At 42.3% G+C, this 23,769-nt stretch overlaps 1 protein-coding gene across 3 annotated transcripts in view; it reads left to right on the forward strand.

The window, feature by feature from the left end:
- The window catches only part of LOC123515638 (RNA cytidine acetyltransferase-like), a 170,174-nt gene that overhangs the window by 119,125 nt on the left and 27,280 nt on the right, over positions 1 to 23,769 (forward strand). For 2 of the 3 annotated variants that reach the window (XM_045274453.1, XM_045274451.1), the window contains one exon: positions 4,884 to 4,993. In XM_045274453.1, the coding sequence (XP_045130388.1) occupies positions 4,884 to 4,993 (110 nt within the window). Of the gene's footprint in view, positions 1 to 2,122; positions 2,261 to 4,883; positions 4,994 to 23,769 lie in introns of those variants that run through there. The other variant, XM_045274452.1, reaches the window with a different exon arrangement.

Consider the following 23,769-nt stretch of genomic DNA (forward strand, 5'->3'; position numbering starts at 1 on the left):
TTATTGGATAAGTTGGATGTCAAAAAGCAATGGGGCCAGATGGTGTATCAGGCTAGGTGTTAAAAGAATGTACAGAGCAACTACTGCATCCTATTTGGGAAATGATTATTACTGTCGCCTGGCCACATACTGAGTCACTGAGTGAGAGACAGACACACCAAAGGTTGAAATTTATCAGAGAGAAAAAATATTCATATAAGATTTATTTGCTTAGACATTAGCATTAAGCAGTACATCTTTTTATTAGGGTGTGAGTCATGCTATGATGCAACTGCACATGACATTTAAAAATGGCTCCCTGATGGGAAGAGTATTTAATTATCAAAAAATGAACTACACCATCTGGTAATTTAGGGACTGAAAGTTTCAGAGAGACAATAATCTTAAAATAAATCCTGCACCACCCACATAAAAACAAGAGTTGAACTGCCAGCCTGTTTTTTTTTTTTTTTTTTTCTTATTTTTTTCCTCATGCATGGGGGTGGGGGGGCAGAATTCTTATAAGGCAGACAGTCACGTTTCTCAGACCAGCCTTTCCCCCATATTAGTCAGAGTTAGCGATGGCCAACTGTAGAGAGATAGACAGATATAAACCTAATAGGTAGCTAATTGACCACCTAAACCCACAGATTTGAGATTAATTTGTTATAAAAAGTTATTATTGTAGTTCATTCAGGAAACTCATTTATATTAGTAATTGTACTAGTTCATCCATAAAATGAAATAAATGCCAAGGAGATATAAAATCAAGTACAGGCAACCCCGGCTTAACTAAGGGGTTATGTTCCTAAAAAATCCTTCGTTAAGCGAATCGATTATAACAAGTTTAACCCCTGACTTGAACTTCCATCAAGAGTAAGCAAATTGAGAGTGCATCATAGTACAGTGAAAGGTTTAATGAAAGTAAAAATTATGAAGTTAAACATTTAGGCAGCTTAATTTAAGTTACTATAATGTACACTAATGTATGTATGTATGTAACTTTATAATGTTGATGATCTTAAATTTATGAAGGGAGGGACACTGAAACAGTAAAGACACTAACTGGCAACCATTGGAGTGTAAACAAAGGGCACATCATTGTATCACATACAAAACTTATGTACAACATTTCCACAAGGTTTTCCATTTTATCCATTACAGAGTCACGGGTTCAGGTGGTTCTTTTAGCTTGCAAGGAAGATACGGTCTCACCAGCCTTCTTAATAGAGTCTGCTGACTTGAAAATAGTAGAGACAGTAGATGGAGTCAAGATAGTGGCGAGCAATGCTATTAGTTTTCTCGCCTTTCTCGTGTCTGTGAATAATATCCAGCTTCACGTCGAGAGTAAGAGACTTCCTGGTCCTTTTAGCAACGCTAGGCAACATTGCAGGGCGTTTTGGTGGTAAGTTGAGCGAGGGAAGACTAGCTGCTGCTGACGCTGTTATTGTTTTGAACAGGGGGAGTGAGTGGTGCACGTGTTGTCCACGAAAGGTGCTGGTGTATTCAAAAGTCTGTCGGCTTACATGATATGGCGGGGCTTTCAAACTTGGAAAAAATGACCTGGATAAAACTTCGTTAAAGTGAGTTTGGTGGTCGTTAAACGAGCAGATGGTAGTAAAATTAAACCTTCGTTGCAGCAAAATTTTGTTGTGTGAACCTTTGTTAAGCAGGGTTGCCTGTAATCATGGGGGGCACACACCATTGACCCCATAGCTTCACCTACCCTATGGCACCACTTCAGACAGTCACGCCTTGTGAGTCTCCATGCAGGTTCCCTTATTATGCCAAGTAACTCCCAGCAAGAGGCATTGACTTGCACAGCCATGAGTTCTGTGGACATCCCCTTGGCCTTCTCCCGATATGCAGGGTATTCTTCCGGGTAGCATGCCACATATCCATATAGTCGCAGTTGGCGTTGATGGACTATGCTGGTAATCGGCCTCAAATCATTCTCACAGAGCAATCACTGATTTGACACAAAGTCACACCAGCGGTACCCCATGATCCTCTGAAGGCATCTAGTGCCAAAGACATCAACTCACCTTTTTAGATTGGTGTTCTGTGTCCATGTCCCACAACAGTAGAGTAAGACAGGGATCACCAGCGACTTGAAGATCCAAATCTTCGTTCATCTGCACAGGTACCAACAATGCCAAATACTTCTGTTGAACGAGTCCATAATGCTGTGGGCCAGGCCAATCCACCGTACAACATCCTGGCTCAACCTGACCGTTGTTATGCATTATACTACCAAGGTATGTGAAATTTTCTGAGATTTCAATGTCCTTGCCACATGCATAGACAGAGTGCACCATTTCATCCAGTAGGCCTCCAAACAACTGAACCATGGTCTTGGGCCAGGAAACCTGGAGTCCCAAGGGCTCTGCCTCCTCGTGCAGTGCCTCAAGAGTCATTACCAGAATCTCCAGTGACTCAGCAAAGATTACTGCTTCATTGGCAAAAACAAGATCTGTAATCTCAGAATTGCTGACAGATGCTCCACAATGACTGGTTTACGACTCTGCCTAGAACCCAGTCCATCCAAGTGTTGAAAAGTGATGGAGCAAGCACGCATCCCTGCCTCATTTTCGTATTCACAGGGAAGAAATTGGACACACAGCACTCACAATTCCAGAGTAGAGGCCAGTTAATAGACCAATAATTGTTGCAGGAATTCTGCAGAGACACAGAAGATTCCAGAGTGTCTCAGTGTACTGAATCAGACGCCTTCTTGAGATAGACATAGGCTGCGAGCATCCTTTGTCGAAACTCACATCAGCGTCCCACCAGTATGCGAAGCACTAGGATCTTGTCAGTTGTTGACTTACCATGTGTGAACCCAGACGCGTATACGCATCAACAGCAAATGGGCAAGTGCCTTGCCTGGTATACCGAGCAGTGTTATACCACGGTAGTTGTTGCAATCCTGATGGTTCCCTTTCCCCTTCCAGATAGGGATGACCAACCCCTTTTTCCAGTCATGGGGAGTGGCACCTGAATGCACATCATGGCCTCACCCCCCCCTTTGAGTATCTCCACTCTGATATTACAGATGCCAGCTGTCTTTCCATCCCTCATCTATGTCACAACCTCATTGACATCTCAGTGGCAGGTGCAGTTTCATTAATTGGTGGATCAGCATCCAGCATCTGTAACCGTGTAGTTTGGGGCTGTCTGCTTGGTGGATCCACTGTGAACAGCTGCTCAAAGTACTCAGCCCAATGAGCCATCTGCCCATCTGCATCCGATAGATAGCGCTTACCTGAGTTGTAGACTTGGGGCTGAGTTTCTTCAGGGTTCAATAGGCAGGTTGGAGGTCATAAGCATTTAAATGACACTCTGCATCCTCAGCAAGACCCCTGACATAGCTCTCCTTGTCTCTCCTCAGGAGAGCTGTAGTCCTACGTGACAGAGCCCTGTATTGGTTGCAGTTCCCAGCAGGTTTGGCAGTGCAACTCTCCTCAATACTGTCTAGTGTCTCTACTGAGGCAAAGCCACTCTGTGATCTTAGTCACTCCCCAACACATTCCTTTGGCAGCCTCAAGAGTCTTACGTTTGAAGGTATCCCATAGCTCTACTGGTGTCGAGCACTCCAAATCGATTGGAGACTGTCATTGCATACTCTGGGGCACATGGCAAGTCCTTCAGTTTCTCAAGATCAAACACAGTATGGTCACATCTTGGAGGTTTTCTTGACTTGACATGGAGCTTGAGTGTAGCAACAACAAGCCTATGATCAGTCGCAAAGAATTCGGCACTCCGAAAAACCCTGCAGTTCTGAAGGATCCTCCAACGAGTACTAACAAGGATATGGTCAATCTCCTACGCTACCCTTCTAACATTGTTATACCAAGTCCAGCAGTGCAGTGCTGGTCTCTTATACTAAGAACCTGCAATTCTCAACCTTTTGAATCTTGCAAGATTCAGAAGGAAAGAGCTGTTGTCATTCCTTCATAGAAGCTGGTTTAGCAAGAGATGAGATGTGAAGTTTCCAGTTAAGATTATGAGCAAAGGACAGACCGAGGATATTCATTGTGGAAGAGGGAGACAGTTGAGTGTCATTAAAGAAGAGGGATAGTTATCTGGAAGGTTGTGTCGAGTTGATAGATGAAGGAATTGAGTTTTTGAAGCATTGAAAACTACTAGATTTTCTCTGCCCCAGTCAGAAATCTTAGAAAGATCAGAAGTCAGGCGTTCTGTAGCGTCCCTGTGTGATCTGTTGACTTCCTGAAGGGTTGGTCGTCTCTGAAAGGACGTAGAAAGATGTAGGGTGGTATCATCAGCGTAGGAGTGGATAGGGCAAGAAGTTTGGTTAAGAAGGTCATTAATGAATAATAGAAAGAGAGTGGGTGACAGGACAGAACCCTGAGGAACACCTTCTTAGCAGACTGTGGTTAATCATGATTAACTTCAGTACTGTTTCAGTTTCAATTTCCTCTGCTATGATTTGAATTATTTGATTCATTTTGCTCAATTTTATGTTTATTACTAATTACTCTACTTGTTCAAGCAATGTATTTATACTTTCATTTATTTAATACTTTATGAAAGATTTAATTGTTTAAGATATATAATATTTATTTAGGCTTAACTATGGCAGTAGTTGAATAAACCCATTATCCCAAGTGATTCTCCAGGGCTAAACAGTCTACTTAACTTATTTTTCAACATCCAAGTATTCACAAAAAACAAATGCAGTAATAAATAGGTAATGCATTCCAGACCCATAGATGTTAAGTTACTACCAAAGACATTAATTTGAACATGTTAACACTCACACGATAAATTTACATATGCTGTATTGACTGCAACTTAAGGACACATTCCTGTAAACAGTGAATTTCCAAAGATAGTTTGTACACCTGCAATATTTTTACACTTGCTTATGTTTTCTTTTCAAGAAAATCAAGGCTAAAGAGGAGGATGACAGACAGAAGGTGACACAACTTATTGACGTTACTCAGTTTGGGATCAAGGCCAGAGAACAAGAAAGGAAAGAATACACTGTCAGGTGAGTCTCTTTTGAGAGAAAATAATTTATTCTATTAAAACCAGTACAGAGAGATTCTGTTATACAAGCATTCATTATATGATAAACTAATGACATGAAATGTGTAAATTAGGAGATATTTTCTTTATATGAGCACAAAAAAGAAAAAAATTATATGTTCATTTCAAGACATGCAAAACTACATTTTGAATGCATGCCTTCTTGCACTCTCTTACTCACACATCTGGGCTATTTGGTGATGTAAGATGATTCAGATGTGCTGAGATGAGCTTGTGAGCACTAGAAGACAACCATGCACCCTTCTCCTGTCCATGTAAAGAATAGTAACCATAAAAGTGAATTACAATAATCTCTTGCTATATTGCAGTTCACCTATTGTGGCCTCATTGCTCATGGATTTTTTATAGATATACTATGTAAAGTGATGTGGTTTCCTCGTTACATTGTGTATTTCTGCAGCTGAGAGAAATTTAGATGTTCATAGAATTTGATGATTTCTTTTGAGAAAAGCATTTTCTAGCTTAAAAGGTAACAAATTGATGGTTGAATATAAGAATACTGTGTACAGTAATGTACTTAAGACATTATTTAAGTACAGTAAGTCCTTGTTATACAGTACATATGCGTTCCTGAGAACCTTACCGCATATCAAATTTACCGTATATTGAACCCATTATAACATGTAATAATAGGGAATGCGTTCCAGCACGTCAAGTCACCCCTACAGAAATGAAAATACATGAAAATAATCATTAAAATTCTTTTTTAAAAAGTAGAGTACTACACAAAAGAAATAAATAGAATATGTTTTTATTTGCCTTTCAGTCGTCATGTATTCTATCAGATGATGTCCTTCCCGAGGCTAAGGGACAGTAGGGATTTCAGCCCTTACTCATCTTCCGCTGAGTGGGCAGACAAGGATAAGACATTGTTTGCACTGTCAAAAGCAGATGTAGAAGGGCCAGCTGTAGCAGGGTCGGCAGGTGTGACTGACTTGAAGAATGATTAGAAGGAGGACTGTTTAGTTTTTCTTGTTTTTTCATAATAGATTTCTTGATTAATCTTGACACTTTTCTCTATGTCATGAGCTACTTTGCTACTGGTGGCAGAATTTAGGTCATGTTCCTTCATGGTTTCCAGAGCTTTTTCGATACCACAGAGACATTCTGTAAGAGTTTTGATGTCCAGGCCACGCACAGTTTCTTCTTCCTCGTCTCCCTCTTTTTCTGCCTCCTGTGATACCTCGTCTAGCTCTATAAGTTCATCCTTTGAGAGAGATTCAGCATGGGTTTCCAAAAGATCTTGAATATCATCATTATCAACTTCATCGAAGCCAGCCGTATGGCACAAATTTACTATGTCATTTCGGATTGCACTGATGTCATCTTGAGCGAAGCCTGGGAATTTGGATTTGGATTTTGTTTTAGGCACCGCAAACACTAGGGTCATATGGTGCCGCAAATATATTTGAATTACAACAATATAGTTTATAAAAACTAAAAGCAGTTAAAAACAGTAAAATTAAAAGTAACTAAAAAACTACAACTACAATAAAATTAAATAAAACATCAAAATACATAATAAAAAGAAATAAAATTCGCAAATTTGGGAGGCCAGCTTCTCCCAGAAATCTAAAAACATCACAGCCAGGGGCCAGACAAGCTGGTCCAAGGACCTTAGATAGGTAATAGACACTGCTATCTCTACCGTGACAACGGTAGAGGTAGCGGTGTCGTAACTCAATTAAACTAGGGCACTCTACTAGCAGGTGGCACTAAGCAGTCATCACAGTAAGGTTGAGGGTCCCTGGTCAACAGGTAGTTTTGGGTAAGGTACGTGTGACCTATTCGCAGTTGCGCCAATAAAGTTTGTGCATGGCGGTCCTGGACATGGGTGTATGTCCAGTAAGGGATAGTGGAAGTATTGATCTCTCCCATTTTTAAGGTGGTGATCCCCGTTAGCCACTTCCTCTGCCAAATTGCAGTAACTGCCAAACGAATACAATGGAATACATCTTGAAACGGGACAGGGGCAGGGGTGGAGCGCGACTTGCTGCCTCTTTAGCGAGGCGATCTGCGTGTTTATTCCCGGGAACACCAATGTGACCAGGGACCCAGCAGAACCCAATATGATATCCTCTTTTGGTAAGCAGATATAGCCACTCCAAGGTGGATAAAACCAATGGGTTAAGGGGAGAGTCCGGTTTAGATCGGGGGTGCCATATCTCCGGTAAATATGCATGAATCGCTCTGATTTTTATGTTGTGAAGTATTGGCATCATTTACATCAACATTAGACATTGACCCCCATTCTTGTCCCCCTCCCCCCCCCTCCAACTACAACTACAACGAAAATTTAAAAGCGAATCTCCGTCGTTATTATTGGCCCCACAACCTTCATTTTTCTGTGACTTAGAGACGTTATAATATGAAATGTTTCTTCGTCGTTAGATTTTTCATTTCAGCTTTTAAATTTGTTTTATGATTTTTTTTTTAAATGTGTTTTTTTTTTGCCTTTTTTTGACCAAAAAAATATTAATATAAAATTAAACCAGACATATATAAAAAAAACAGCGACGATGATTTGAAGAGAAAGTATTCCTCTGCCTTTTAGTCTTTGTTTCATTGAAATCAAGCTAAAACTGGCTCCAAGGTTAACGTTAGAAGGGGAATAACTTATGTTTTGAGATATGGGCTGAGAGAGGTCGCGAGAAACAGCGCAACATCCTGGCGTGACTGTAGCTACGAGCACTGAGCCTTGTGACCGACCCACCGAACACTGATACCACACAGACTCGTCGTCAGTCTTGCCATATCATATCCACACACAAAAAGTTCAGATTAATAATGGAGGAGAGAGCAGTAAGAGCACTGTGGGAGTCACTAAAAATTGTAAAAGACGAAACCGGGAGGGTAAAAATGATCTGTAAAGCAAGGACTATGGCAGACAGCTTCGCAGTAAAGACGGATGCCACTGAAGGAAGGCTGCCAGATCGGTAGAAGGAGGGGAAAACCACACTAAACCCAACACCTGCATCGGATTTGGAACCATCAGTAAAAACAGGGATGTCATCAGAATGGGTAGCTAAAAACCGTGTGTGGGACAGAGCTGGTGGAAAATCCTTCTTGCCATCCATGGCAGGAGGGCATAATGAGACCACAGGAAGCTGCCAATAACCAACTCGAAAGAGTCGGAAAGAGTAGACAGGAGTGGGGGCAATAGATAAATCCATCATGAGAGAGGCGACTCAAAAGCCAAAAGGTTTTGGGAGACTAGGTCGAGTAATATACGCCAGTGAACGCAAGTCCCGCATTACTGATACACAAGGAACGGAATCAGGAAGACGGTAGGTGCGAAACCAACAGCGAAGAAGACTGTCGCCGGAGGTCCAGCGGCCAGAAGCCAGCATCCACCAAGAGACTAGGAATTGGAGATGTCCGAAATGCGCCTGTAGCCATGCAAACCCCAGCATGATGCACGGAGTCCAGCACTCGTAGCCGTGCCTCCGTTGCAGAGGAGTAGATCTCACAACCGTATTCCAGCTTGGGAAGGATAAGTGTTCGGTGAAGAAGCAGCAGAGTGTCTCTTTCTGCACCCCAAGAAGTGTGACTTAAAATGCAAAGAAGGTATAGTGCTGTCCTACAAGCAAGGGTGGCAGTACGGTATGGTACGTAATAAATATCGTAATTCCGCATGCTCAAAAATACCGTACCGTAATTTCGTACCGTAACCAAAAAACCGTACCGTACTAGTACGAAAAAATAAATTTCGTTCCGTAATTTCGTACCTAATATCGTATCAGTGCCATAAGCTACATCTCTAGAATTAACCAATTTTATGAAGTACTTGTGGAAACACTTCCTTATTGAGACTGAAGATTCATACAACTGTTTTAGTTTTCTTGTTAGTGAACATACCTTTTAAATATAGTACGTATATTTATTTATCACTGTAAATATAATAGGTATTAGAACTGGAACATTTTACTGTTAGTGAAAAGTTCCAGTTCTAATAGGTGCGGTAGTATGAACTTACATAATATGTCTTAAAATGAACTAAAGATTATCTTTGGCGTACTATTTCATTTTATAGGAAGAGAAATATATATCATATAAACAAAAATATTAAATTTCACATGATGTAGAAAACTTAAACCTCATTTGTTTGTGGTTTTAAATTAAAAATAATTTGAAACTTATCCTTTGATTATTTATTAAGGGCCCACTGAAACATTTCACATACAAGAGAAAGTGTTTATTCCAAACTGATGATAAGAAACACGAAAATGAAAAAAAAAAAAAAGTTGATTGTTGGCATTGCATGGTCACCGAATATGCCATCAGTGTAGCAACTTCTTAAGTGTTGTACCGTAAAAACATTATAGATTCAATTAATTTTTTTTCAGCCCTAGCCTCAGTTCATCTAGGATATACCTTAAACCTGTAAAGGTACGCTCTACACTGACTTGGGAGACAGGAAGAGCCAATGCAACTTCTGCAAGTCTCTTTAGATCCTGATGTGGATGGCATTGCCACCACCTGAAAATATCTTCATTTCTTTCCAACCTCTTCCAGTTGTCAAAGTTGTTTACTGCTTGCCTAATGCCATCCATATCAGTCTTTTCTCGTTCACCACACTCTTCATTGTTCTTGTCACTTGCAATCAGAAGCTGATCAATCACATCAATTGTTGTACTTTCGTCTTCATGCAGACAGTGTTCTTTATTATCAGTCTCTTCCATTTCCTTGCTCTTGCTGGTTTCTTTCTCAGATTCCAACATTAACATTCTCTTCCACAATTCATATAGATGTTGTTGAGCTACTGTGTTCTGTGGTTGCCTTAGAAGACACTGAAATCTGGGATCTAAGTATATAGCAGAAAGAAGTGCTCCATTATTAAGGAGTGCCTCCTCTCTCTTTTCCATAGCTTGAAGTACTGCAAGTGAAGTGACAGTTGCTTCCTTGGAGAGAAGAACCTTGCACTTCATCCATTCCCCCAAGAATTGCCCAGCAACGAGATTTCTGAGTTGCAGAGTCTTTGTTGTTTCATAGATAGGCTTAAGACTGTGTAGCACATCCATGATAATTTCCCATTCGTTTTCTAGCAGAAGGAGCGACTCATTAGCCAAAGCTATTTCATCCAAAAATGGTTTGCTGGCAACCACACTCTCTAGCATATCGTATGTGGATCCCCAACGAGTATCACAGTCCAATTTTGGCAAAGCTTTTCTGTTCTGTTTGAAGATAAGTCGCATGTTCTGTGTGTGTGTCTTGTTTACGACTTTACGCACTGCCCCTAGAACCTTCTTTATTCGAGTATTAGAGCTGATGACATCATGCACACACAGTTGAAGTGTGTGAACTGCACACCTTACAGAAATCACACCTTCTGCTGCAGTTTTTATTCCACTTAGAGTCTCATTTAATTCACTCACCCTACTTATCTCTTCCTCACTCAAGTTATCCACTTCATCATCATACTCATCACTTCCATAGCTCTCTTCGGTATCCTCAGGTGTTTGTCTTGTATTTTCTCGCATGATCTTTGCTGCCTTTATTACATTTGAGCCATTGTCTGTCGTTAAGGTATATATTTGCTGTTCCTCTATCCCTAGTTTCTGCAATGAAGAAAGTAACATTGCACGGATTTCTCTACCAGTTGCTCGTTCTGTCATCTCCTTCACGGTAGCAGTAATAAGTTTCAAGTTTCCATTGACGACGGCTTGGAAATTAACACCTATGAAGTGGCGCCCTCGTCGTGTACATAGATCTGTTTTCACACAAACCATGCGCTGACTAAACTCAGCTCTCAGGTCAATCATTTTTTCATCTGCGGCTTTCATTGTTAGCGATCGCACTGCTTTCCGATTCAGTGAGATACCTAACTTACATATAATTGGAGCAATCATTTTGGAGATCCCAGACTTTTCGAAGACAGACAAGGGCAGCCCATTCACTGTTACAGCTTCAACAGCTAAATTCTGGATATCCTCTTTGCTAACATTTATCTCAACATTATGTAATTTGGGTGTCTTTGACCTTGAAGAGGATTCTCCAACTGTACTGAAAAAAATGAGTTATGTGCCCAGACTCTTCAAGCTTTCTTTTCTTTGCTTGCTTTTCTTCTGCTTCATCAATTGCCGGGTTGTATTCTTCCAAATGTTTCCTTTTCAGGTGATCATTATGAGGTTTTGCATGAAGGCCACTTCCTGATTTTGGTGCATATGTGTATTCACATCCATCAAGCTTGCATGCAGCTGTTTTTTTGGTGTAGGTAAAATACTGGTTACCTATGAATTCTCGATGGCGATCCATGTTCTGGAAATCCTGTAAAGATAATGACTATTGCACTAACTCTTAGGTGGATAAACAAGTTAAGTCTATCCAATTTTCCAGTTTTTTTTTTTTTATCGGAGGGACTATAGCTTATTTATTAGTTAGAAATAATCCATACGCACGAAATGTAAAAGCTGTAGAGAGTTACTGATAGACACATTTTTTACCCTTTAAAGTTAGTAACAGATAATTTCAGCTGTATACAGATGTCTGATGTTTGGTAACCAAAATAAAATAAATGACAAGATTATTGAGGTCATGTACAGTGGCAGATGTATTTCCATATAGGGTGACACACAGATTATAAAAAAAAAAAAAAAAAAAATCATATTTACTTTGTTTGCATATACTCTTTATGAAAGTGTTACTGGTTAATGTTTACCTAAATTAAGCATGAAACCCGTCTATTTATAGAAACTATTAACCACGACTGTACTTGACCAGTTAGTATATATTTTTACCAACCTACTGAATATGCCAACTGGCAGCAATCTGAGTGATTGAAGTCACCGCTTGCCGGCTGCTGCCTGCTGTCAACTGAGCTGTAGCAGCTATAGCTCATAGGGCTCCCCGGCGCAGTTACTCACTCACTGGTACTGGACACGAACTGAACGCGTTAGCGACGGGCCGAAGGCCAACAGACGAGTTCCCGTCTTGTAAGTACACCTCTCTCTCTCTCTCTCTCTCTCTCTCTCTCTCTCTCTCTCTCTCTCTCTCTCTCTCTCTCTCTCTCTCTCGTAAATAAAACTATTTTGTTTCGTAATCGTCCGGATGAACACCATGGTTACGACAAAAATGTGTAGCTACGGTCTTCGAGGTGGAGAAACGAAAACCGTTTATACTGGCCCAACGGGAAACCCTATTGAACGCCAGTTGGAGCTTGCGTTCAATCATTGACATCCTAGCAGCAGCAAAAGAAATACATAAACCATTAATGTAGAAGGAGCTGTGAACTCCATCTGGGAGACCACCGATAACACCATTTATAGCGACAGCGAATAGTGTAACACTAAGAATACTTGAATACTTCCCTGTGGGACACCATCATTTAGAGCACTAGCCTCAGAGAGAACACTTCCCACTCGAACCCATAAAAGACGTCTGGATAAAAACTGCTGAATAAAAATAGGAAGGCGGCCATGAAAGCCAAAATCAAACAAGGAACGTAAAATACCATGGCACCAAGCTGTGTCATAAGCCCTCTCTAGGTAAAAAAAAAAACGGTTACCTGATGGTGGTGATTAGAGAAGGCCTCACAAATCGAGGACTCCAGGGATAAAAGAGCATCAATAGTAAACCTCATCTTTTGGAAACCATACTGTACAGATGACAAGTGCTTCTCTTTCTCCAAGTACCACATGAGTCTTACATTAACCATCTTTTCCAACACTTTACAAATACAGGATGTCAAAGATATAGGACGGTAGTTTGTAGCCTGGGAGTGATCTTTCTGAGGCTTCGGAAATGGGAGAACAACTGCCACAGCCCAAGAAGATGGAAAATCACCGGTATGCCAAATCATATTATAAAGATTTAAAAAAAGGTAAAAGCACTGTCAGACATGTGGCACAAAAAGGCATAAGGAATATCATCTGGGCCAGGAGAAGAGTCATGACACTGGGACAAAGCAGTCCGCAACTCGGAGGCAGAGAAAGGAACATTATAAGACTCCCCTCCATTTGAAGAAAAATTGACCCCGAGAGACTCCATACTCTGACGGTAACGTGCACCTGACACTGCAGGATCCTTCCGGGAAACACTAGCAAAGTGTTCTGCAAAGAGGTCGGCGACAGTCTTAGGGTCTGCCACCGCTTGTCCAGCAGACAACAAGACTGGTGGGGAAGGCGCAGAATACTTCCCAGCAATTCGGCGCACTTTATTGAATACAACCGTAACAGGGATGTGAACATTAATAGAAGAGACATAGGCTTTCCAAGAGACTCTTTGTGCCTCCTTCAAAACACGGCGGGCCTGAGCACGGCAGTGTCAAAAGTGTCCAAACACTGCGGGTCCCCACGATGTTGCCAGAGATGAGAGAAAGCCACCCGTTTCTCTCTCTCAGAGCGTTGGATGGATGGATGGATTTTTATTAGGCGCCGCAACAGCCAAGGTCATATGGCGCCGCCACAGTATTGTAATTTCAAAAATCGTTTATAAAAACTAACTAAAAGCAATTAAAAACAAAATAGTTAAAAATAGCTAAAATACTGAAAATACAATAAAACTAAATAAAACACTAAAATACATATAATAAAAAAGGATAAAATTCACAAAATGGGAAGGAGGTCTGCTTCCCCCAGGGTTTCTTAAAACATCATGGCCAGGGGCTAGGCACGCTGGTCTGAGGACCCTAGAGAGATGATAGTCACCACTATCTCTATCGCGACAGCAGTAGATGTAGCGATGCCGTAAGTCAATCAAATTAGGGCACTCGACCAGCAGGTGCCGTACGGTAAGCAGCAACAGGCAGTCATCACAGTAGGGATGAGGATCCCTAGTCAACAAATATGTAAGATATGTGTGACCGATTCGTAGCCGCGCTAATACAATCTGTGTGCGGCAGTTGCGGATATGAGTGTATATCCAGTCGTGGTGAACAGAAGTTGTAATCTCTCCCATTTTCGAGGTGGCAACCCCTGTTTGCCACCTCCTCTGCCATCTTGCAACAATCGCCAGACGAATGAAATGGAATACATCTCTAAACGGGGCAGGGGCAGGGGACGGGGCGCGACTTGCTGCCTCTTTAGCAAGGCGATCTGCGTGATCGTTCCCGGAAACACCAACGTGACTAGGGACCCAACAGAACCCAACACGATATCCTCTTTTGGTAAGCAGATATAGCCACTTCAGGGCTGATAAAACCAATGGGTTAAAGGAAACAATGGAGGAGAGAGGAGTAAAAGCAATGCGACTCACTAAAAATTGTTAAAGATGAAACCAGGAGAGTAAAAATGATCTGTAAAGCAAGGGCTATGGCAGATGCTCCGCAGTAAAGACTGATACCACTGAAGGAAGGCTGCCAGACCGGTAAAAGGAAGGGAAAACCACACTAAATCCAATGCCTACATTGGATTTGGAACCATCAGTAAAGACAGAGATGGCATCAGAATGTGTACAATAGTGTTCTAAAAACCGTGTGTGGGACAGAGCTGGCGGACGACCCGACTTGCCATCCATGGCAGGAGGGCATAAAGAGACGTCGAGAAGTTGCCAATAATCAACTCGAGGGAGTCGGAAATTATAGACAGGAGTGGGGACGATAGATAAATCCGTCATGAGAGAGACGACTCGAAAACCAAAAGGTTTAGGGAGACTAGGTCGAGTTGCATATACTTGCGAACGTGAGTCCTGCAATATTGACACACAAGGGACAAAGTCAGGAAGGCGATGAGTGTGAAACCAACATCGGAGCAGCGAAGACTGGCCCCAGAGGTCAAGCGGCCAGAAACCAGCATCTACTAGTAGGCTAGGAACTGGAGATGTCCGAAATGCACCCATAGCCAAGTGGACACCAGCATGTCCAGCACGCGTAGCCGTGACTCCGTTGCAGAGGAGTAGATCTCACAACCGTATTCCAGCTAGGGAAGGATAAGGTTTCGGTGAAGAAGCAGTAGAGTGTCCCTGTCCGCACCACAAGAGGTGTGACTTAAAACCCAAAGAAGGGATAGTGCTGTCCTGCAAGACGCCTTAAGAGAACGGAAATGGGGAACCCAAGTAAGACAGTTGTCAAACACAAGGCCAAGATATCGAGTTGCCTCCACACATGAGAGGCGTCTATTGGCTAAATATAAATCAGGATCTGGATGCACACCACGGTTGCGACAAAAATGTATGGCTACGGTCTTCGAGGTGGAGAAACAAAAACATTTATGTTGGCCCAACAGGACACCCTATTGATCGCCAGTTGGAGCTTGCGCTCAGAGACATTCTAGCAGCCGAAAAAGAGATGCATAAGTCGTCCACATATAAGGAGCTGTGAATGCTATCCAGGAGAGTATCTATAACACCATTTATGGCGACTGCGAATAGCGTAACACTAAAAATACTTCCCTGTGGGGCACCATCATTTAGCGCACTAGCCTTGGAGAGAACACTCCCCTCTCAAACCCGTAAAAGACGTCTAGATAAAAACTGTTGAATAGAAATAGGAAGGTTGTCACGGAGGCCAAAATTAAACAAGGAACGTAAAATTCCATGACACCAAGCCGTGTCGTAGGCCTTCTCCAGGTCAAAAAATACGGTTACCTGGTGGTAGTGATTAGGAAAGGCCTGACACATAGAGGACTCCAGGGATAAAAGAGCATCTTTCGGAAACCATACTGTACCGATGACAAGTAGTTCCCCCTCTCCAAGTACCACATGAGTCTTAAATTAACCATCTTTTCTAACACTTTACAAATACAATATGGCAAAGATATAGGACGGTAGTTCGTAGCCTGGAGATGATCTTATCCAGGCTTTGGAAATGGGAGAACCACTGCCACAGCTCAAGAGGATGGAAAATCACCGGTATGCCAAACTATATTATAAAGATTTAATAAAAGGGTAAAATCACTGTCAGACATATGGCACAAAAAGGTGTAAGGAATATCATCTGGACTCGGAGAAGATTCATGACACTGGGACAAATCAGTCTGCAACTCGGAGAAGGGACATTGTAAGACTCCCCTCCAGTCGAAGAAAAATTGACCCCGAGAGATTCCATACTCTGGCGGTAACGTGCACCGGGCACTGCGGGATCCTTTCGGGAAACACTAGCACAGTGTTCTGCAAAGAGGTCGGCGACAGTCTTAGGATCTGTCACCGTTTGCCCAGCAGACAACAAGACTGGCGGGGAAGATGCAGAATACTTCCCAGCAATTCGGCGCACTTTATTGAATACATCTGTAAGAGGGGTGTGATCATTAATGGATGAGACATAGGCTTTCCAAGAGGCTCTTTGTGCCTCCTTCAAAACGCGGCGCGCCTAAGCACGGCAGCGTCGAAAAGCGTCGAGACACTGCGGGTCCCCATGATGTCGTCGGAGACGAGAGAAAGCTGCCTTTTTCTTTCTCACAGCGTTAGTGCAAGCTGCATTCCACCAAGGGACAGGACGCTTAGTAAAGTGACCAGTCGTCCTAGGGATTGTCTTAAGTTCTGCTGAACGTAAAAAGTCAGTAAAATAATCAACAGCCTCAAAACAAGTATCAAAGTCAGCCAACGGACGGATAAAAGAGCTAAGTTCAGTGAATCATGGCCAATCTGCCTTATGTATAACCCAGCGTGGGTGGCAGGACTGTGGCTCAGATTTCACAGATTCCATTAAAATTGGAAATTTTAATGGAATTAAATCAGGAAGGACCCGCCAGTTAAAATCCAAGAAAGAATTAGATGTGCAGAGAGAGAGATCAAGAGTTGTAAAAGTCCCAGTTGGGCTGTGAAAATGTGTAACGCCCCCAGAATTTAAAACCTCCAATCCTTCATCCTCAATAAAAGAAGCGAGTAAAACCCCATGAGGATTGGTAGCACCTTCATCCCACAAAGGGTGATAAGATAAGATAAGATAAGATAAGATAACTTTATTATCAAATTGTAACATAGTAGTATACAAAATGAAATTCTTTGTGGTACTGAGCTCATAGTAACAATAAAAAATCATAAGAATCAGATTGTAAATGATTGATATAAAAAAGAAAATAGTACATTAGAGTTAGTACTGTATAGTATAATCGCCAACAAGCTGAGTACACTTGCATGTCCAAACACATGAATGAATGCATAAACATACTATTACTGTTTTACACATACATACAAATACACTTAATTCATACATACATACACCTATATAATTATACAAATATAACTCTGTAATGAGATAGATTAAGCAGAAATTGTGAATACTTAAAAAAGTTCTTGACATAAGGGTGAATCATTACATGTTTCATGGATTTGCATTGTTAAAAAGTAAAATACTCATAGGAACGAAGGACTTCTTGTACCTGTTTGTACGCTGTTGTGGGAGTGCTAACCTTCTTCCAGACCTTAAAAACTTATAGCAACTGTGTAGTGGGTGGGTGTCATCCTGCATGATCTTGTTAGCCTGTTTTAAAACACCTTCTTGATATAAATTTTCCAGTGGTTCAGTATCTGCCCCAAGTTTCCTTGACTTTTTAACAATTCTATTAAGCCTATTTTTGTCTTTGTTTCTTAGTTTCTCATACCATGTGGTCAGTGAAAAGTTGATTACTGATTCGATTATTGACTTATAAAAGAGAGAAATGATCTTCCTATCAATATGTAAGTTATTTAGCAATCTCATGAAGTGAAGACGTTGATTGCATTTCTTGAACACCAGGTCAGTGTTTTCCTTTCCTTTAAGCTGATTATCAATCACATATCCCAAGTACTTGAAATTATCTACTCTCTCAACAATTTCCTCATTTATGATAATATTGTCTGGTGTTACTTGATTTTTTGTCCTGAAATCTATTATCATTTCTTTTGTCTTTTTTACATTCAATTCTAAGAAATTACTTTTACACCAATCTACGAAAAATCTACCTGTGCATAAAAATTCTCACAATCATCATTAAAAATTTTCCCTGTAATAACAGTATCATCAGCATACTTGATAATGGAACAATCACTAAACAAGCTCCTACAGTCGTCTGTATACAGAATGAACAAAACTGGTGATATAACACAACCTTGAGGTGAACCTGTGTTAGTGATAATAATGTCAGACTTCACATCATTTATCTTGGTATACTGTTGTCTATGGGTTAGGAAACTACAGATCCACTTTAAGAGACAACAGTTTACATTCATTGTCATCAATTTATGTAATAAAATGTGAATTTGCATTGTGTTGAAGGCAGAGCTGAAATCAATGAATAATAATCTAATTTGGGTATTTTGTTTATCTACATGCTCACTGATGTCATTTAGTAAAGTTAGGCTAGCATCCTGAACGCTTCTATTTGCTTGATATGCAAATTGAAAAGGGTCAATAACATTGTTAGTGTTTTCACAAAGGTAGGTTGTCAGTATGTCCTCCAGGCATTTGACATTAAAATCTCCCAACAAGAGGAAAGACGGAGTCAGCTCATGCACTAAGCCATCAAGATCTCCTCTGGGGACAGGAACCCGAGGAGGGAGATAGAGACTACAAATAGTGTAGGACCATCCCAGAAAGACTTTGACTGCAACTACTTGAAGGGAAGAACTAAGTTGCAAGGGGACAATAGGTATATCCTGATGGACTAGGATAGCTGTGCCACTGTGGTGGCCATGTTCAGGGAAAGGAATGCTATAAAAGACACAATAGCCAGGAGGACTAGAATAAGAACTATCACGAAGCATAGTCTCTTGTAGAGCGACACAGGCTGGAAACTCCAACAGTAAAGCTCGGAGTTTCCCCCACGAGGTGCAAAGGCCTCTACAGTTCCACTGTAGAAGCTTGAAGATGACTATACAGGTGCAGTGGACGGGCGAGCCTTTTGAAGGGTCTGCCCGTGATTCACCTGACTAGAAATAATTAACCGACGAGAAGACACCGGGAATTGAGATTTGCCGGGTCGTTGGACCGCAGCCTTTCGCCCTACCGGTGAGTGATGTGAATTATCACCATTCCTACCGGTCACCGGAGAACGAGGGTCAGGCTGCACTGCACTTTTCGCCACAGTGGGTCCGAGAGGTACGGCTGTGATATCTCCATGCTAAGACCATCTTCACAAGAAACCCGATCTGAGACAGAGGGTGTCTCAGAAGGCTGAACAGAAACCGTTGGTGCTACCTTTGCAGAGCGGTCTCTGGAGGACTCGTGGTCATGTGCACCAGGAGAAATTTTAGATTGCTTCGGCTGAGCTAAATCTATCGACTCCGCAGCGCCACAGTGCCACTTGGTCAGCCCCTTTGGAGGCTTAGGTAATACAGGAAGAGCATGTACATCTACAAAATGGTTGGGTTTGGTTTGTTTTAATGTTGGGCGCCGCAACAACTTGGGTCATATGGCGCCTCTACGAATTATTAATAAAAAACATAGTGTAAAAAAAAAAATAAATAATAATAAAGCCATATACTTTATAAAAGACTAAAAAACAATGAAATTAAATTAAAAGTAACTAAAAATACAACAAAACGAAATAAAACATTAAAATGTATAAAACTAAATAAAATTCACAAATTGGGGAGGAGGCCAGCCTCTCCCAAGTACCCAAAAACATCATGGCCTGGAGCCAGACATGCTGGGCCAAGGACTTGTGAGAGATAGTAGACACCGCTATCTCTACCGCGACACCGGTAGAGGTAGCGGTGTCTTAAGTCCATCAAACTAGGGTACTCAATCAGCAGGTGCTGCATGGTAAGAGGCACCAGGCAGTCATCACAGTATGGTTGAGGGTCCCCTGTCATGAGATATCTTTGTGTAATGTATGTGTGACTGATATGTAGCGGCACTAATGAAATCTGTGTGTGGCGGTCGCGGATGTGTGTGTATGTCCAGTTATGTAAAACGGAACTGATGATCTCTCCCATTTTTGAGGTGGATTTGGATTTGGATTTTGGATTTTGCGTAAGACGCCACAACATCTACGGTCATCTGGCGCCGCTACAATATGTTAAAGAAGATATTGTAAAAGAAAAAACAAACTAAAAGCAATTAAAAACTAAAAAAAACTAAAAGCAATTAAAACCTAAAACTAAAACTATCTAAAAATACAATTAAAGTAAATAAAACATTAAAATACACATTATAAAATATAAGTCACAGTTTGGGGAGAAGGCCAGCTTCCCCCAAGTAACTAAAGATATCATGGCCAGGGAACAGGGATGCTGGTCCAAGGACCTTAGAGAGATAATAGACACCACTATCTCTACCGCGACACCGGTAGAGGTAGCGGTGTCGTAAGCCAATAAAACTCGGGCACTCGACCAGAAGGTGCTGCACGGTGAGCGGCACCAGGCAGTCATCACAGTAGGGTTGAGGGTCCCTGGTCAACAAATATCTTTGTGTAAGTTACGTGTGACCGATTCTGAGCCGCGCTAATACAATCTGTTTACGGCGGTCGCGAATATGGGTTCTAAGCTGCGCTAATACAATCTGTTTACGGCGGTCGTGAATATGGGTGTATGTCCAGTCAGGGAGAATGGAAGTGGTGATCTCTCCCATTTTCGAGGTGGCAACCCCCGTCTGCCACTTCCTCTGCCATCTTGCAACAATCACCAGATGGATGGACTGGAATACGTCTCTAAACAGGGCAGAGGGTGGAGCGCAACTTGCTGCCTCTTTAGCAAGGCCATCTGCGTATTCATTCCCGGGAACACCAACGTGACCAGGGACTCAGCAGAACCCAACATGGTATCATCTTCTCATAAGCAGGTATAGCCACTCCAAAGCTGATAAAACCAATGGGTGAAGTGAAATACTAGAGGAAAAAGCAGTAAGAGCACTACGAGAATCACTAAAAATTGTAAAAGTAGAAACCGGGAGAGTGAAAATTATCTGTAAAGCTAGAACTATGGCAAACAGCTCAGCAGTAAAGACAGATGCCACTGCAGGAAGGACCGGTAGAAGGAGGGGAAAACCACGCTAAACCCAATGCCTGCATCGGATTTGGAACCATCAGTAAAAACAGGGATGTCATCAGAATGGGTAAAGAAGTGTTCTAAAAACCGTGTGTGGGACAGAGCTGGTGGGAAATCCTTCTTGACATCCATGATAGGAGGGCGAAATGAGACAACAGGAAGCTGCCAATAACCAACTCGTGGGAGACGGAAAGAGTAGACAGGAGTGGGAGCGATAGATGAGTCCATCATGATATTTGCGACTCAAAGGCCAAAAGGTTTAGGGAGGCTAGGTCGAGTGACATATGCCTGCGAACGCGAGTCCCGCAATATTGACACACAAGGAAGACGGTGGGTGTGAAACTAACACCGGAGCGTCGAAGACTGGCGCCGGAGGTTGAGCGGCCAGAAACCAGCATCCACTAGTAGGCTAGGAATTGGAGATGTCCGAAATGCACCCGTAGCCAAGCAGACACCAGCATGATACACGGAGTCAAGCACGCGTAGCCATGCATCCATTGCAGATGAGTAGATCTCACAGCCGTATTCCAGCTTGGGAAGTATAAGTGTACGGTGAAGAAGCAGCAAGGTGTCCCTGTCTGCACCCCAAGAGGTGTGACTTAAAACCCGAAGAAGGGATAATGCCTGTCGACAAGACGCCTTAAGAGAGCGAAAAGGGGGAACCCAGGTGAGATTGTTGTCAAACAAAAGGCCTAGATAATGAGTCGCCTCCACACAAGAGAGGCGTCTATTGGCTAGGTATAAATCAGGATCTGGATGGACACCATGGTTACGGCAAAAATGCATGGCTACAGTCTTTGAGGTGGAGAAACGAAAACCGTTTATGTTGGCCCAATGGGACACCCTATTGATTGCCAGTTGGATCTTGCACTCAATCAGTGGCAGCCTAGAGGCAGCAAAAGAAATACATAAAACATCAACATATAAGGAGCTGTGAACGCCATCTGGTAGAGTATCTATAACACCATTTATGGAGACTGCGAATAGTGTAACACTAAGAATACTTCCCTGTGTGACACCATCATGTAGAGCACTAGCCTTGGAGAGAACACTCCCCACTCAAACCCGTAAAAGACGTCTGGAAAAAAACTGCTGGATAAAAATAGGAAGGTGGCCATGGAGACCAAAATTAAACAAGGAACGTAAAATACCATGACACAAGCTGTGTCATAGGCCTTCTCCAGGTCAAAAAATACGGTTACCTGGTGAAGGTGATTAGCAAAGGCCTCACAAATAGAGGACTCCAGGGATAAAAGAGCATCAGTAGTAGACCTCATCTTTCGGAAGCCATACTGTACCGATGGCAAGTACTTCCCCCTCTCCAAGTACCACATGAGTCTTACATTTACCATCTTTTCTAACACTTTACAAATACAAGATGTCAAAGATATAGGACAGTAGTTCGTAGCCTGGAGATGATCTTTCCCAGGCTTCGGAAATGGGAGAACCACTGCCACAGCCCAAGAGGATGGAAATTCACCGGTATGCCAAATCATATTACAAAGATTTAATAAAAAGGTAAAAGCACTGTCAGACATATGGCACAAAAGGGCGTAAGGAATATCATCTGGACCCGGAGAAGTCATAACACTGGGACACAGCAGTCCGCAACTCAGAGGCAGAGGGAGGAGGTGGCATAGTGGATAAGGTGGTGAGCGTGAGATCGGGCAGACGTCCACGCGTAGGTTCGAATCCCACCACGTACAGCCTTAAAAACTATTTGCCATTTGTCGAGTGGTTTTAAGTTACCTACACATCACCATGATACCCAGGTTCTAGGTGGTTACAATCAAGATGAGCTTGGGCGGTGATATGGGCCTTAATATGGGTACCACTATAAATAAAATTGCCTGCGCCACTAATGGGCGGAAGCTGAACAGCGCTTCCCATACACTCTTCAAGTGTGCCTACAGGCGCTATAGGCCTTACCGTAAAAAAAAAAAAAAAAAAAAAAAAAAAAAAAAACGGGGGACATTGTAAGACTCCCCTCCAGTCTAAAAAAAATTGACCCCGAGAGATTCCATACTCTGGCGGTAACGTGCACCAGGCACTGCGGGATCCTTTCAGGAAACACTAGCACAGTGTTCTGCGAAGAGGTCGGCGACAGTCTTAAGATCTGCCACCGTTTGCCCAGCAGACAACAAGACTGGCGGGGAAGGCGCAGAATACTTCCCAGCAATTCGGCGGACTTTATTGAATACATCCGTAAGAGAGGTGTGAACATTAATGGAAGAGACATAAGCTTTCCAAGAAGCTCTTTGTGCCTCCTTCAAAACACGACGGGCCCGAGCACGGCAGCGTCGATAAGCGTCCAGACACTGCGGGTCCCCATGATATCACCGGAGACGAGAGAAAGCCGCCCATTTCTCTCTCACAGCGTTGGTGCATGGTGCATCCCACCAAGGAACGGGATGCTTAGTAAAGTGACCGGATGTTCTGGGGACTGTCTGAAGCGCTGCTGAACGTAAAAAGTCAATAAAATAATCAACAACCTCAGAACAAGTATCAAAGTCAGCCAATGGATGGATAAAAGAGCTAAGTTCAGTGAACTGTGGCCAATCTGCCTTATCTATAACCCAACGGGGGGGGGGGGGCGGGACTGTGGCTCAGACTTCACAGATTCTGTTAAAATTGGGAAGTGGTCACTACTATGTAAATCAGGTAGGAGCCCCCAATTAAAATCAAGGAAAAAATAAGATATACAGAGAGAAAGATCGAGTTGTAAAAGTTCCAGTAGGACTGTGAAAATGTGTGACATCCCCAGAATTTAAAACCTCCAATCCCTCGTCCTCAATAAAAGAAGCGAGTAAAACCCCATGAGGATTACAAGCACCTTCATCCCACAAAGGGTGATGGCCGTTAAAATCTCCCAACAAG

The sequence above is a fragment of the Portunus trituberculatus genome, chromosome 39 (assembly GCF_017591435.1).
Source record: "Portunus trituberculatus isolate SZX2019 chromosome 39, ASM1759143v1, whole genome shotgun sequence".
NCBI lineage: Eukaryota > Metazoa > Arthropoda > Malacostraca > Decapoda > Portunidae > Portunus > Portunus trituberculatus.